The following is a 14771-nucleotide window of genomic DNA, read 5'->3' on the forward strand; positions in this document are numbered from 1 at the left end:
GAGCGGAAAGAAATCCAAAGCATATGTCAAAATATTACTTTTTTTATTTCGAAAGGAGCCCAGCTCAATATTTGGAGACAATTTGTAAAGAAAGGTATCAGCTTATTATTTTGCCAAAGCAACACAATAGGACAGCCTTAAAAAAATGTCTACAAAGGACGAAAGTGAATCACCACAAATTTCTGAAGAAAATACAGCTTCACCGCAAGCAACAAACTCTACCTATCAGAGAAGAATAGAATCTCTTCATCAGGAGCACAATAACGGCATCAAAAACTACTTAATTACTTTGGATCCTGCCGAATATAAATGTTGGTCAACAGAGGAAATATGTGCATTGTTGGTGTCGAGCAAATGTTTAGTGCTAGAAGATGTGCAACCACTACTTCAAGCCAAATTTAGAGGGGGAAGTATTGATAACATTATAATCGATATAAAACAAAAAGCTGGAAACTTAGAAGCAATATACGAAATAGAGCATAGATCCTTCCCCTCTGTTCCAATAGACACCCTTAAAAGCGTCGTAAATTGGATCAACTTTAATCTGATTCCAAACCTGTATCACAAATGGAGTGTTGCCCAAGTGAAAGAACTTTTGTGTTCAAATGGTGGATTGAGCGAACAAGAGTACTTGCCATTATGTGAGATCTCAGGTCAAGACTTGGTGAAAATAGTTCCATATGTAATTGATTGTCAACATGTATATATTAGGGAAAAGAAAATAGAATTATCCCCAAAAGCTTGCAAGAGAATTATTAGTACCCAATTCCACACTTTCCCAATAGAAAATTTACTATTTCAGTATGACATTGCTGGTCAAGAAAATAGACTCCTAAGACTAAAGAAACTTGGAATTGTGTGCTACGACAAGAAAATGTTGGGTTGTGTTCATGATTTGCTGATACTCTTAGAAAAATTAGAAATTGCAATCCAAGAATATGAAAAAAGAAAAACAAGTTCAATATCTGTATTTAATGAGCAAATGGACAAGTTGGGTTTGAGCAAGTCAGATTCTTATATTTATTTATACCCTAAACTTGATTTTGAAGATGAAGATGAAGAAACCTCTTTTTCTTGCGAACACGTTGTGTGCTCATTTGCTCCAACATTTCCTTACAATAAGTATGAGGATAGAGAAACTTATTTAAAGAGAAGAAATGTATTGACATTTACAGAACCTCCAGGAACAGGAAAAACTCATTCTGCTTTTCACTTAACGAGTTGTGGGAGAATGGTAATTCCTGTATCACCAAAGCATATTTCCAGATTATTTCAACAATTATCCTTTTGTGGTGATTCACGTTTTGATTTGGACAGAATCACCCAAAAATTCACAGAGTTTTATCACAGATTGGGTTGTTTTTTGATCAAGTATGCTGAATTGTATGTAAGGGAGACTAATCCACTCTCTTCATCTTCCATAATGCAATATATTTTGAGATTCCTTTGGAGCGGTGGGGGAAACTGGATTGGTGAGCAAGATTTGAGACTTTTTCTTCTATTTTTCCTCAACCTCAGTATAATAGAACTGTTTGGATTTTAGATGAGGTTCAATGTATTGATTATGAATGTGGTTTAAAGGTACCCCGTCGTGATGCTGAAAGTGGTGACGGTTCCTTGTTGACCTTACTAGTTTCTTGGCTGAGATTAAAGGGTGCAGTGGTGCTTACTACAACAAATTTCTCTGCAGTCAAAGGTAAAATTGAAAGATTAATTTCATCAGATACTGGAAAAGAGGTTTTGGAAAAGTGTTCATACGAATTCAAATTACTTCCACTGCTTAATCCAAAGCAAGTCATTGAGTTTTTGAGGTATTTCATTACGGTAGACTCAAGAAGATTGTGGGTTTATGTTTCCTTCTTTTTACAAGGCACAATAAGAAATGTTGAATCTTTCTTGCAGAAATTGTATTTTAAAGCAAGTGAAGAAAAAGCTGCAGGTTTAGGTGATGACTTTATATTGAGTGTTCTTCATTCTTTTTGTAGAGACAAGGTTTCACTTAAATTGAGTAGAAAGGAAGAAATGGGTTCAACATTTCCAAATTTTGAATACATATTTTACAAACTAGCAATAGCTGGGGAAGTTAATCTGCAAGAGTTAAATCTCACTGAAGAACAATGCGAACTAACCAAATTTTTAATTTGTAACGGAGTGAGCTTTATCTACATGCAAGAGTCTTATACATACAAGTTATCAAGTTGCCTTGAAAAAGGAAGAATGTTGAATTATGTATTTGACAAGTTTACAAAGAAAAATTGGGTTGCAGAAATATTTACAATTTTAGTTAATAACAAGAATTCTACTTCCCAAGACATCTCATTGCTTGCAGAAGTATTTCTTGTAGATATACTTATTAATCACTTTGGTTCATTAATTGCTCCACTTGTTAAAGGTTCATATGTCGACTCGTATGAATTACTGGCGAAGCACTATTTTGAAGATCCTCAATCATCTACCATCGATAAAGATAATGTTAAGATGTCTTCATTGATGATCGAATATCTTGCTGTCCAGACAAAGAGCAAGTATGACACAATCTGTCAATTTTTGTCTCGCACAGGACAGTTTGCTGAAATTGACATACTGGGAATATTGTCAACAAAAGATAGCAAAAATTGTTTACCAAGCGCTATTCCACTAACTGTAGCCATTTCCAGAAGTAACGACAACCAGTCCAAGAAATTGAAAAAAGACTTTGCCAGTTCAATGTACAGAAATAACTCGACCAAAAGGAAGAGTGTAAGAATGTTATTTCATCCTAATTGCTCATATTCAAAGAGTTTAAATGACAGAATTACTGAGGGAACGTTTAATAATGAAACAGAGAAGGTAACAATCAAACAGGTCCTTACAGACTATTCTGTAATTACTGGAGATGATCAGTGTGTTATTGAGATTAGTTCTGGAATTGAAAAACAATGGCCTGAATGGAAACCATTTATGGACAGTTGGAGAAAGCTTTTTGTTGAGAATCAATAAATATTGACACCTTAATAGTTGAAAGGGTTTATTGTGATAAACAAATCTGATATCTCCAAGTTAGTTAAAAAAATATAATTCAAATAACTAATAAATTTATTAAACTCGACTATTAAAATTAAGCAATTTCGAGACCTTCAATCTTTTCATCAATAATCTTGGTTTCAGGAAGAAGAATCTTGTTGGTAGCAATGTCAAATACCATAATGTAACTTCTAATGGCATCATCAGTTTCTTCTGACTTGACAGCAACAATTTCATTTGGTCTACCAGGAATAAATTTCACACTAGAGAAACCACGAGCTGGTGAAATAATCTCACCAATTTTTGTCACTGTAATATCACTGAAATCTTCAGAGGCAGAAATGACATGATTGGAACCTCTTTGTTCATCCTTCTTTTCGTCATAGGTTTCGAAAGAAACTCTTCTTGGAAGGAAGAACCATCTCTTATGGAAGTCGCTCCATTCAGCAGCTTCATGAACCATATATCCAGTAGTCTTAATTCCAACAGCTCTGAGCATCTTTTTATAATTTGAAACCCAATTAACATGTTCAACATGACCTCTATTATCAATAGTCTTAATATACATTGGATCATGATTGAGAATTTTACCTTCACCAGTTGTCCATTCCTTACCAATACTACCAATATATAACTTGTTATCCTTAACAGTTGCCCATTCACATTTGAAACCTTTAGCAGTTGTTTCTCCATTACCATCCGGTAAAATGTGACGAGCAATGGCTCTAACTTGAACATTTCCATCACTTCCCTTTGAGGTAATCAATTGATAAACAATACCAGTACGATCATCAGCAGAATATAATTTTCCATTGAACATTTTCAATTCAGAAAGTTCCATACCACGTGATCCTTCAACTAAAAGACCATTAATTTCCCATGGTTTTTCATTAAATGAAACTGAATAAGCTCCAGTTTGTTCATTTCTCTTCAAAAGCCCTTTCAATAAGACACTCTTCCATTGGGTTCCCTTCTTATCATCAGTAACTTTACTTGCCTTATCTCTATCGGCAACAAGTAAAATTGGGAATTCAAGTCTTGAACTTTGTTGAGAACTAATTGATGATTTTGGCACCTTTCCAAAGAGAGTAGAAGCATCAGAAGAAGATGAAAGTTGGTTAACATTGAGAGTACTATCAGGATTCGATGAATAAAAAGCTACAACTGTAATACCAAGAGTAATCAATACCAAGGCAATAAAAACAGGATATAATATACGTTTGTTCTTCAACACAAAAGCAAAAAGTGAAGAAGTAGAGGACTTAGAGCCAGTATTATTGGCTTGACCATTTTCAAGATCGGACGATAACATTTCTGTGAGTGATTCTTCTGAAGAAAAGTTTGAATTGGTTTGATAAATAATAGGGGATTGGATAATAGAGGAAGATGTTGCAATGTTGAGAGGAGATGTGATGGTGGTGGTTGTATTGGTTGGAATATTAATTGATAAATTGGCAAGTGGATGAGAATGGTTATTGTGTTCCTCTGATAAAAGATTGGTCAATGATTGAGTGGAGAATGTTCTCTTATGCATACGTTATATATATACTATTTTGAGAGTGCACACAATTATATAATAATAATGGGAATCTTATTCTGTAAATTATTCCAATTATTATTATTAAATAGTTGTACAATCAGTGTTGTTGTGATGATTGTTGGTTATATATTATTACAATACAGATAAATATTGGGTCCAACTGTGTTGATGATGATGATAATTGTGTATTGATCCTCTCTTCCGAAATAAAGTTTTTATATTAATATCAACAACCACACTTTGATTTTAAACTGTTCAGGCTATGTGCAGTTGAAGTGTGTGGAGAGAATTTTTTCGTCACAACTTTTAATTCGTGTCACCCAACGAATACCAACAACCATTTTCAACCTTGATTGCTTAGTTAAATTGACAATCAAAAGAGAAAACAAAATCTAGATATTAAAAAATCTGATGTTCTATAGTGTAATAATTCAAATCAGTTCATTTGCATTTAATAATATTTAATTGATTAATATTCAAAGTGAAACTATTCAATTTTTGAGAGAATATAAGATTACAGTAATATTTATTCTAATTTGAGGAAAGGATTGGAGGTATTGACAGTAATTAAGACATAAGGAGCCCATTCCATACCATAAGTACTCAACATCATGGCAGCAGAACCCAAAGATGAAGTATCAATGTCTTGAGAATATGATTGATCTTCCAAATGTCCATAGTTGTCACGGAAGTATTTGTGAACCTTCTTTTCATTCTTCTTAATCTTCAACAAGGTTACTGTATAATTTGGTGGTAAACCATAACGTAAAATTGATTCAACATAAACACGAATAACCTTCAAGTGAATCCAAGCAGTAAAACATTCAGAGAAAGCCATGTTACACCAATCAATCAATTCATGCTTTGTTCTATCGAGTTTTTCAATCATTTCTTCCTTTTGCAATTTAGACAATTCAGCCTTTTCCTTATCATAACTAAATTCTCTAACGACATACTTCTTCTTTAAACAATTACTCTTAAAATCATCTGCAATCTTCTTCAAAACAACAACATTGTACAAAGCAGAGTCATTGTCTTCATAAATAAGTTCAGCAGAATCTGGAACAACAAAATCGGTCAATTCAGTGTAAGTAGTTTCCCAATCCTTTTGCAAAGATTTTGGAATAACAACAAAGATTGTTTGCAAATATTCAGTATCTAAAACATGATCCTTTTGAATGATACCATCAAGACTACGAACAGTAAGGTTACCAGATATCTTTCTTTCAAGTTGTTGAACGTTTTGCTTCAAGTTGGTATATTCAGAAATCTTGAAACGAAGTTCTTCGTCAAGTTTGGCAGTCTTTTTGTGAATGTTATCGGCAATATCTCTAATTGGCTTGGTAACAAGGTATTGAGAGTCATCCCATTGGAAAAAGTCAAGATAGGTTTGGACTGGGACAAAAGTATCTTCCTTCAAGATAATTTGTGGAACAAAATCACTAGTTTCAGTGAGTTCACCTAAAATTGTGTCAATTTAAACTAGAAATTAATAAATACGTACTAGTATCAGCCAAAGTCTTTAAGGCTTTCATGGTAACTTGTTCACAGCTGCTGTCATACTTGTTGAAATCATCACTGAGTTGCAACAATTGATCAACTGTTCCGACCTTCAATCTTGGGAGTTTAATTTCAACGCATTCACAAGCGTTTTGTTGATGCTGCAGACTATTCTTGATTCTTCTAAAGGTTCCAGAAGCATCTTCGGAAGGTTCATTAGGAACAGAAACAAGCCAATATACCTATTATCCACACATCATCATCCGAACAATTCAGTCCACAAAAATTTGTATAAATTCATCATTATAAAATCATAATCATTAAAGGTGTTGTTGTTCAATATAAAAATATCAAGAGAGAATATGTAAATATTTCTGTGCTATTTTCAAGCTGAAAACTCACCATCTTTGCTGCTACAAAAAAAACGGTGGGAAAGCTGTGGATATTTTTTTAAAATAAAATATTATTAATATTTTAATATTTTTATCATCTCCGGAGTTTAAAAACGGAAGACAGGCCAAAATAATTTTCTACTTTTTTCACTCCACTCCTGTCAATAAATATATTTAATAATAAATGTAATTTTCTTTGTAAAGCCAATAATATCTATCTGACAATTTGTTCAGAGAATAATTTATGAAATTAATGTTAAAAAATCAATAAGTTTAGAATAAGGTTATTTATTCTTCTTTTCTTCAAAGGTTTCTTCCAAAGAGGAGGATTCTGTATTATTATTGAAATCATCGTCATCATCCTTTTCCCTATGGAAATATAAACGCTTATTTCGATTACTTGAATTGGAAGTCTTTTTAGTTGGGGTTGAATTCTTACTGCTAGTTTTTGTCATTCCATATCCACTTTCTGAGGCAATACCCTCGAGAACACTGATTGTAAGATTGAGATCATTCTCTTGTTTTTCCAAACTTTCTTGAATTTCAATATCTTCCTCCAAATGTTCAGGTCTTTGTAAATGAGGTGGTAAAATCATTATTGAGGAGGGAAAATATTCCCTTCTCTTTTCATCAATACATTCATCCATAATTTGTACATCAGTATCGTCCACACTTGATAATTCATTTTCTCCCATTGAAGAATAAAAGGAGAGAGTTTTCATTGAGGATTCATTATTTTCATGATCCTCTTCGAGATGTTCTTGTTGTGTCGAGTTAAAATCGTTGGGTGTTGATTTTTGATAATCCTCCATAATGGATGGTGGAATGGTGCTGCTGTTGGTGGTATTGTTGGAATCTTGATCCTCGTAGGCCTCTGGATTTTCACCTTCTGATGATTGTTGATCCTCTGCACCATTACTCATTTTCATTGCTGTTGGTGAGATAGTATCCAAATGGTATTGTGAAAATTCATGTTGTTGATAGTGTTGATTTGACAATTTGATCAATTTCAATGTATTCGGATTGAATTGAATATGAAATAAATATAAAGACATATTCAGACCATAGATATAATCACTGGCAAAATGTCTCTTTTGCTGAGTGAAAAAGTGCATAATCAGAAACAAGACAATCAAGAAAAAGGCAACTGCCGATATCAAATTACTCTCATATTGTTCCTGCTCAAGTTTAGCCTTTTCCAAATCTTTTGCTGTTGTACCACTCGGTTGAAATCTAACACAATTTTCGTGCCTTGTCGGAGATGATTTTGGCTTGGCTTGTTGCTGCTGATGATGACTTGAAGGATACTCGAATAGGCTATTGTTGTCATTATTGACTGAATTATTATTTGGTATTATTACATTGGTGCTATTGGTATTGGTGCTGTTATTGTGGATGAGAGAAGTGGGACTCTCCACAATCTTGTATTTGTAATAATAAAAAGTGAAAAATCCTAGAATGAACAGTATCAATATGGAATGATGTATAACTGTATATTAATTTCCGATGATCGTTATTGATAATTATTATGATGATTAATATGAATACAATATATATTTAATACACTACATATCCACAGTCGTTGTACTCGCAATTTATCGGAATATCGTTGTGAGATGTGTCTTTCAAAGGTTCGTAAATCTAATTTGAAGATAATACTCTTGTTAATTTTCTAATATATTCCTATTTACCTCTTTTCCGCTCTTTTGATAATTGTATTGTCATTGGTTGAGTGATTGAGTCTTGTTCAAATATTTTTTTTGTTTGTTAATTTGTGTGCTCCTCATAAGCAGCTTTGGGGTTTTTGAGTTGTCAAACAAAAGGAAAATTAAATGTTTTTAAGGTTTTATTATTATCAAAATTATTCGACAGCAACATGGGTTGCCTTTCTATTCTTTGAGAGGATGGCATAGGCTTCATCGAGAGTAAGTCCCTTTTCCTCCATACATTTGAGTAATTCATCTTTTGGTACATTGACCTTCTTCTTGACAAAGAATGTCAAAATGAAACTGAGAATACCAGTACCACCAATAATATAAAAGACAAAACGATGGTCAATTGGGAAGCCAATTCCACTTGAAACAATTGAGGCAAATGTAATACCAATGAAAAGTGGACCAATCATTCTTGCAATTGATACCAAGGATTGAGCAGTACCATTCAAAACACCTTGAGCACTGTTGGTAACAGAATTTGAGGTGAAAGTGAATGAGCAAGAGAACATGAGACCAATACCAATTTGTCTAACCAAGAGAGTAATACTCATAAAGCTCCATAATACAATAGTTTTCCATAATTGATAATCTTCTGGATCATTTCCAAACCAGCAAACTTCTGGGAATGCAATAAGGGCAGCAGTGTGAATGACTAAACCAACACGGAAAGCGTTCAATGAACCCAATCTTGACATGAGCAATGGAACGAATACCAATTGATTAAGGAAAATAAATCCACCAGTAATGGCACCAACAACTTTTTGAGAATTAATATTACTAAAATAATTAAGAATACTTACTACCAACTATTAGTATTTGGGATATTATTCAACATGTTAAAAAAATGTTTAGAAATAGCTCAGTTTTAAAAAAATCAAAATAGATCCACTTACTTTCATAAGGTGTAAAATTCAAGCCATTGTCAGAGATTGGTAACATGGCATAGAGAGGGAAAACTTCATCAAACATGACTTGCATGAAACCAACAGACATGTACAAGACACATGTCAAAAGAGGATCAAAACCATGGAAAATTTCATGTTTGAAGAATGATTTGAGTTTTCCCTTTGTAGTTACAGGTTCTTCATCAAGACCTGCCTTTGAAGCAAGTGATTTCTTAGATTCCTTTTCAATTTCTGCAATTTCAGAAGCAGGTTTTTTAGATAAAACATATTTTCTATAATATGAACTGTTGACATTGGTTTCCTCCAAGAAAAAGTATCCCAAAACAACAGCAAGCAATCCCAAAACAGTGACAAGGATATTTGGAATCAAGTAAGGGAAAACTTCACACCAATCATAAATCCACTCAGGGAACAATTTCATAAATTCAGGATATTGAATGTTAGGTCTAGAGAAGACACCACCAACTACAAATTGTTCTAATCGGGCTGAAAGATAATTGAAAAAAACTTACTGAGCGGACCTACTACAGCAGCCAAACCAAAAGTAACACCTACTACACTGAAAGCTCTTCCTCTATTCGAACCATCTGTAATTTCAGTCAGATAACTCTTTGTTACACCAAGATTACCATTCAACAAACCAAATAAGAAACGTGAAAGAATAGCCCACCACAACCATTTAGAAAATCCGAATAGACCACATGATAATGAACCCAAAGTAACACCAATAAGCAAAATTGGTCTTCTTCCTATTTAATATTTTCCACAAGAATAATTTAATGAATTATTTTGATTTGAATCTCTAATAATTAGAGAGCTGACAACTTACCAATTTTATCACTCAAATATCCCCAAAAGAAACTAGAGAACAATTGAGAAAGATAATAGGATGAAGCAATAATACCAGCAAAATAACCCAATTGTTGTGTATCCTCTATAAATAATTATTCAATAGAAATTACATAATAATTGCAATATTCACCAAGTTGAATAAAGATGAAGAATGGTATTATTATTATCAAGATGACAAAGACCAAGTAAAAACATACCAACAATATGAAAGTCGGCAACCATAAATCCGATGTATGCAAAAATTGAAGTAATACTCAAACTATCTACTAGATAAATAAAGAAAACAATAGAAATTTGTTTCCAAGGTAATGGTGTTTCTTGTTTTGGTGCATTTGTTGCAGCACCATTGGCATCATCACTTGGTGTTAATTGCAAATTCTTTTTCTTTGCATTAATTTCCTCCAACTCGATATCGTGCATTTCATCCGAAGGGCTGGGCTGATGAGCAGAATGTTGTGTATTTGTATCTTCTTCATCTTCTAATCGTAGAGACATTTTTTGTTATTATTATTATTTGGGTTATGATTGTTGGTGAAGGTTGGTGAATAAAAGAAGGAATTGAGTGACTCTGCCTTTTTCTTATCGAAGAAATATTTGATGATGGTCGGGAGAATGGTTTTTTTGCAATTCGGTTTTGTTATTCCTCCCACGAACAGCATTCCTCCTTCAAATAGATACCTGCCTCAAATCACACACATTGACATGTGAGGAATTGGCAAGAGAGCAATACCTTCCCTTTTGAATAACATCGTGGCCATAGCATGAGATTCGGCAATGTATGATTAAGCAACGCATTTGCATGACAACCATTCAATCAGTCATTTGTTTTATGAAAGAAGTGAAATCTTGTTAAGGTTAAAGAGATAATGTTATTTTCTTTACTACTATTAAAACTCTCAATCATAACATTCTCATCAAATCTGAGAGACGGATTGGATTGGAGTGAAGACATTTTTCTTTTTGCTTTCTCAATCTTTAGGAGTTCTTATGATGGAGTGGTGGAGTAATTGGAGGAGTTTCCATGAGTTCAGTCAATGAAATACAGGTTTGATGGAATAGTGTGTTGCTATTCACATTCTAGGATTGTAAAAGCTTCTTTTTATTGAACTTGTACAGTAAGAATGAGAAGTATTCAACCTCCTTGGAATTGGGGAGTGAGATGAATGCTTTCACCATTCTTTAAGCCAGTGTCGATTATTGAGGAATCGTCTGGGAGAATCTTTCCATTCGAGACTAATCACACTGTTAGGTCATAGTTATATCATAACCGTGTTCAAATGAGTGGAAACTATTGTGTAAATCGGAATAATTCCATTATACACTCACTCGGGTGAAATTATGTTAACTCGCGCTTGATTCATAACTGGTCCTTAAATGAGAAAAATTAATTTTATTCAACAATAACTGTGGCCACTACAAAATTCAGAAATTGATTGAGAATCAACCATTTGCTCCATTAAGGTGATACCACACAGTGATTTTGTTGAAAGTCTGCAAGCGAGCCCAACAGAGTGAAGCCCATCATTGAATGGAGAGCAAATATCCTTCATCGAGTCCGAGCACCTCATTGTTGAATCGACAGTCCTCAATGCTTTCAAATATTGAACTGCTCCTTTGCAAACGGCACAGGCTGTTGTTGAAGATTTCACATCAAAATCCGAATAGTTATTGATACAGGTAGTTTTTGCTGTATCCGTAGTTTCTAGTCTACAATTACATCTCAGTTTGTGATCCAAATACATGGAAAATTGAGCAATACCTTTGGCAAATTGATATTTTGCCTCCGTCAGGTTTGTCTTGATTGTAATAGCTGTTACTTGTGGAACGATATTATATTGAATGACCGAGTCTTGAAAATCTGATAACATTGCAGAGAGCTATTATAAATTGTTGATGATCAGAAATTAATACATTATGTTTTGTTGTAGTTATTATTAACATAGTTTAACGATTTGTGATGAAAATTATTTAAAAGGTTATTTCATGTTCCCGTCATTACATGATTAAGGACGTGATATATGACCAAAACCTACCTCACTTATTGACTGTCCATTAACTTTTCCTCCCTTAAAAGAACTCAATAATCCAATCATAACAAAAAATATCATCACCAATACCACCATAACCTCATTCCTCAACATTGAATTTTTCCTTCTTATTGATGAAGAACAACATGACGATGAAAACAACATCTTCCCAGCAGCTTTCAAAAAATCAAAACTTTCTCCAACAGAGTAATCCGCTATTTTTAAAAAAGATAGAATATTTAAAAATGCCCTCTTGTACAGCAGGCAACAACAGCTTGAGCTGCAACAGTAGTACAACAACAACCACGAACGAAGCCTCACCTCGACAACACAATGTGATACCTTCAGCAAACTATAATAGTAGTAGGTCCAAGTTGACTATTGTTTCCTCTCTCACACAACAATTAACTCTTCCATTGAATGGTATTATTGGAAATATTTCGAATAATGGGCATAATGAACACGATGGAGTGAATAAGGAACATTCTCAAACAAAAACAACAACTACAACAGTGAACAATACTTCTAATAATAATAATAATAATAATCAACATTCAATTGTTGATGATCATCAACAAAATAATCAACCACAACAACCGAAGGAACATCAAAATAGAGATTTTACAAAATTAGGACTAAGAATATCAATGGACAAAGTTAATGGATGTGATAATGCTGCCGATGATGAGGTTGCCAATGTAAATAGTTTTAAACAAAGCCATGTAATTCCGATTGGACAATCGGATAATGATTCGAAATTTTTTGGATCACCATCACAATCACTCTTTGTCTACTCTGATTCTACTGTTTGTGAGTCGTACAGTAAGAGATTATTGAGTATTAAATCACCTAGATATGGATCGGATTTTAAAATTACAGAGGAGGGAATCAAAATCAAGGGAATGAGTGTATTGGAGTATAGAAAGTTTTGCCAACCAGAATCAGTTTCAGTTCCAGTTGGCGATAATAATGTTGTTTCCTCATCGACTACGGTAGCAACATCTCCTTCCGTTAATTTTCCTCTCAATTTCAATGTATATAGTGTTGATGAGTTTCACAACTTTCCAATGAAAGGTAAGTGTTAAAAGTAGTACCAAATATATTGAAAATTACAAATATGGATAGAGCTTGGAAATGGTTCATTTGGAAGTGTATATAGAGTAGCAATTGCTAATCCAAAAACCAATGAAAAACTCTTTTTTGCAGAGAAGCGAGTAACAGACACCTCGCAAAAACAATTGGATTTAATATTTAAGGAGGTGAAGACTATTTTCGAGTGTGATTCACCTTACCTTGTTAAGTTACACGAATGTTTCTACAAGGAATGTACATATTATAGTAAGTTGAAGTTAATTATTTGAATTTGTTACCAATTATTAAAAAAGTGTAAGTATTTAAAGTTCTAATCTCAAATATAATATATAATAGGATTATGGATTTCATGTCACTAGGATCCCTCCACAAAATGTATACAAATTACAAGAAATATCTAGCTCAAGTAGAAAAGAAGAACTACTCAATGCCAGAGCCTGTAATTAGTGTTATTATCAGTAAGACATTGAAAGGTTTGATTTATTTGCATGTTAAAAAACATATCATTCACAGAGATTTGGTAAGCTTCAATTTTCTTTAACATGTTTACATTTAAAATAATTAAGAAACCAGCAAATATATTAATTGATGACAAGGGATATGTCAAAATTTCAGATTTTGGACTTGTTGGAATTAAAGAAGGAAGTGAATATTCTAAAAAGTCCCACGACACAGCTCTTACTATATGGGATACATTTACAGGATCTGTTACTTATATGAGTCCAGAAAGATTGAATAATGAATGTATGTATAATGTTTCATTTACTAATTTTTAATATTATATAGCTTACAGTTATAACAGTGACATTTGGTCAATTGGTATTATTACAGTGGAACTTTTCCTTGGACAGTAAGTTTTTCAAATGAATTTATTCCAACCACTTTTCTAGTCATCCACTTTCGAATGAGAACTTTTTCAGTTTGGGATCCATGACAAGGGAGGAAATTCATGATCAATGCATTAAAAAAATTAGGGATGCTGGTGCTAGCGAAGATTTGTGCTCCTTCATTGATACATGCTTATTGAAATATAAGGATTTAGGTGAGAGACCTGATATTAATGGTATCATTCTTAAACATCCCTTCATTAAGAATCATGAACAGTTCCAATTTAGAAATTGGATAAAGAATGAATACATTTCCAAGTTGTACCAAAAATCTTCCCAAAATAAGAATTAAACACTGTTTAATAAAGTTATGCAATGAGTTGGGAGCAGTTTGTCCAACACACATGTAATGGTAATCATTGTTTTGGTCAATGACAATTCTGTTATTACACAAGGTTTTTAATGGTTACCATTCTAATAATATGAGTGAAATTGCCAAGTTTATTCTTACACAATATTTTCAATACCAACCCTTTCATTTTCTAATTCTTCCTTTAGTTGACTATTAATCTCCAAAGCTCTCTTGTAAGCGATTTGAATTTCATTCAGAATTTGTTTTTTTTCTCTTTGTTAATAATGCTGCTCTTGTCTCTACTGTTTTCTCTAAAACATTATCTGATGCTTCTATCACTAAACCAAGATCTTCGCTTTAATATCAATCAACTCGAGGTTGGCAATGCTAGTTTCCCTTTCCCTCCTCACGACAGGAAGGTTAAGACAAACAATAGCACTTAACATGTTTTTTAGTGGTGAAACCTTCTAATGCTCTTGGAACCCAAGCATCGATTGGAGATGAAACTCTTTTATTGAGCCAGAGTTTATCACCTTTGAAAGATTTTTGCATTAGGTTAAAATAAC

At 33.3% G+C, this 14771-nt stretch overlaps 6 protein-coding genes across 6 annotated transcripts; 2 read left to right on the forward strand and 4 right to left on the reverse strand.

The window, feature by feature from the left end:
• Nucleotides 1-145: 145 nt before the first annotated feature.
• On the forward strand, nt 146-2979 carry NAEGRDRAFT_66156 (uncharacterized protein; the record flags this gene model as incomplete). Its single annotated transcript, XM_002678466.1, has 2 exons — nt 146-1383; nt 1527-2979. The coding sequence occupies 2 exons, from the start codon at nt 146-148 to the stop codon at nt 2977-2979; spliced, it is 2691 nt and encodes an 896-aa protein (XP_002678512.1).
• An 82-nt stretch (nt 2980-3061) lies between these two features.
• On the reverse strand, nt 3062-4833 carry NAEGRDRAFT_79292 (apyrase family protein). The gene has a single exon (XM_002678576.1). The coding sequence runs from the start codon at nt 4535-4537 to the stop codon at nt 3098-3100; it is 1440 nt and encodes a 479-aa protein (XP_002678622.1). The 5' UTR covers nt 4538-4833; the 3' UTR covers nt 3062-3097.
• A 210-nt stretch (nt 4834-5043) lies between these two features.
• NAEGRDRAFT_77339 (vacuolar ATP synthase subunit C) lies at nt 5044-6391 on the reverse strand (the record flags this gene model as incomplete). Its single annotated transcript, XM_002678577.1, has 2 exons — nt 6048-6391; nt 5044-6004 (listed from the first exon to the last, which is right to left on the reverse strand). Coding segments are annotated over exons 1-2 (961 nt in total), but the record flags the coding sequence as incomplete, so codon positions are not given.
• Nucleotides 6392-6719: 328 nt separating this feature from the next.
• On the reverse strand, nt 6720-10402 carry NAEGRDRAFT_48153 (uncharacterized protein; the record flags this gene model as incomplete). Its single annotated transcript, XM_002678578.1, has 3 exons — nt 6720-7888; nt 9044-9541; nt 10105-10402. The coding sequence occupies 3 exons, from the start codon at nt 10400-10402 to the stop codon at nt 6720-6722; spliced, it is 1965 nt and encodes a 654-aa protein (XP_002678624.1).
• Nucleotides 10403-11301: 899 nt separating this feature from the next.
• Nucleotides 11302-11775, reverse strand: NAEGRDRAFT_66159 (uncharacterized protein; the record flags this gene model as incomplete). The annotated part of the gene is made up of 1 exon (XM_002678579.1): nt 11302-11775. One exon carries the CDS (start codon nt 11773-11775, stop codon nt 11302-11304), a length of 474 nt encoding a protein of 157 aa, XP_002678625.1.
• Nucleotides 11776-12179: 404 nt separating this feature from the next.
• Nucleotides 12180-14205, forward strand: NAEGRDRAFT_66160 (uncharacterized protein; the record flags this gene model as incomplete). The annotated part of the gene is made up of 7 exons (XM_002678467.1): nt 12180-13008; nt 13060-13245; nt 13278-13320; nt 13363-13546; nt 13593-13770; nt 13813-13876; nt 13917-14205. The coding sequence occupies 7 exons, from the start codon at nt 12180-12182 to the stop codon at nt 14203-14205; spliced, it is 1773 nt and encodes a 590-aa protein (XP_002678513.1).
• Between the last annotated feature and the right edge of the window lie 566 nt (nt 14206-14771).

This window comes from Naegleria gruberi, assembly GCF_000004985.1.
Source record: "Naegleria gruberi genomic scaffold NAEGRscaffold_17, whole genome shotgun sequence".
Taxonomy (NCBI): domain Eukaryota; phylum Heterolobosea; class Eutetramitea; order Acrasida; family Naegleriidae; genus Naegleria; species Naegleria gruberi.

What these genes read in the sequence shown, in the direction of transcription:
- NAEGRDRAFT_79292 (XM_002678576.1), bottom strand. Translation starts at nt 4,537, where the DNA reads ATGCATAAGAGAACATTCTCCACTCAATCATTGACCAATCTTTTATCA.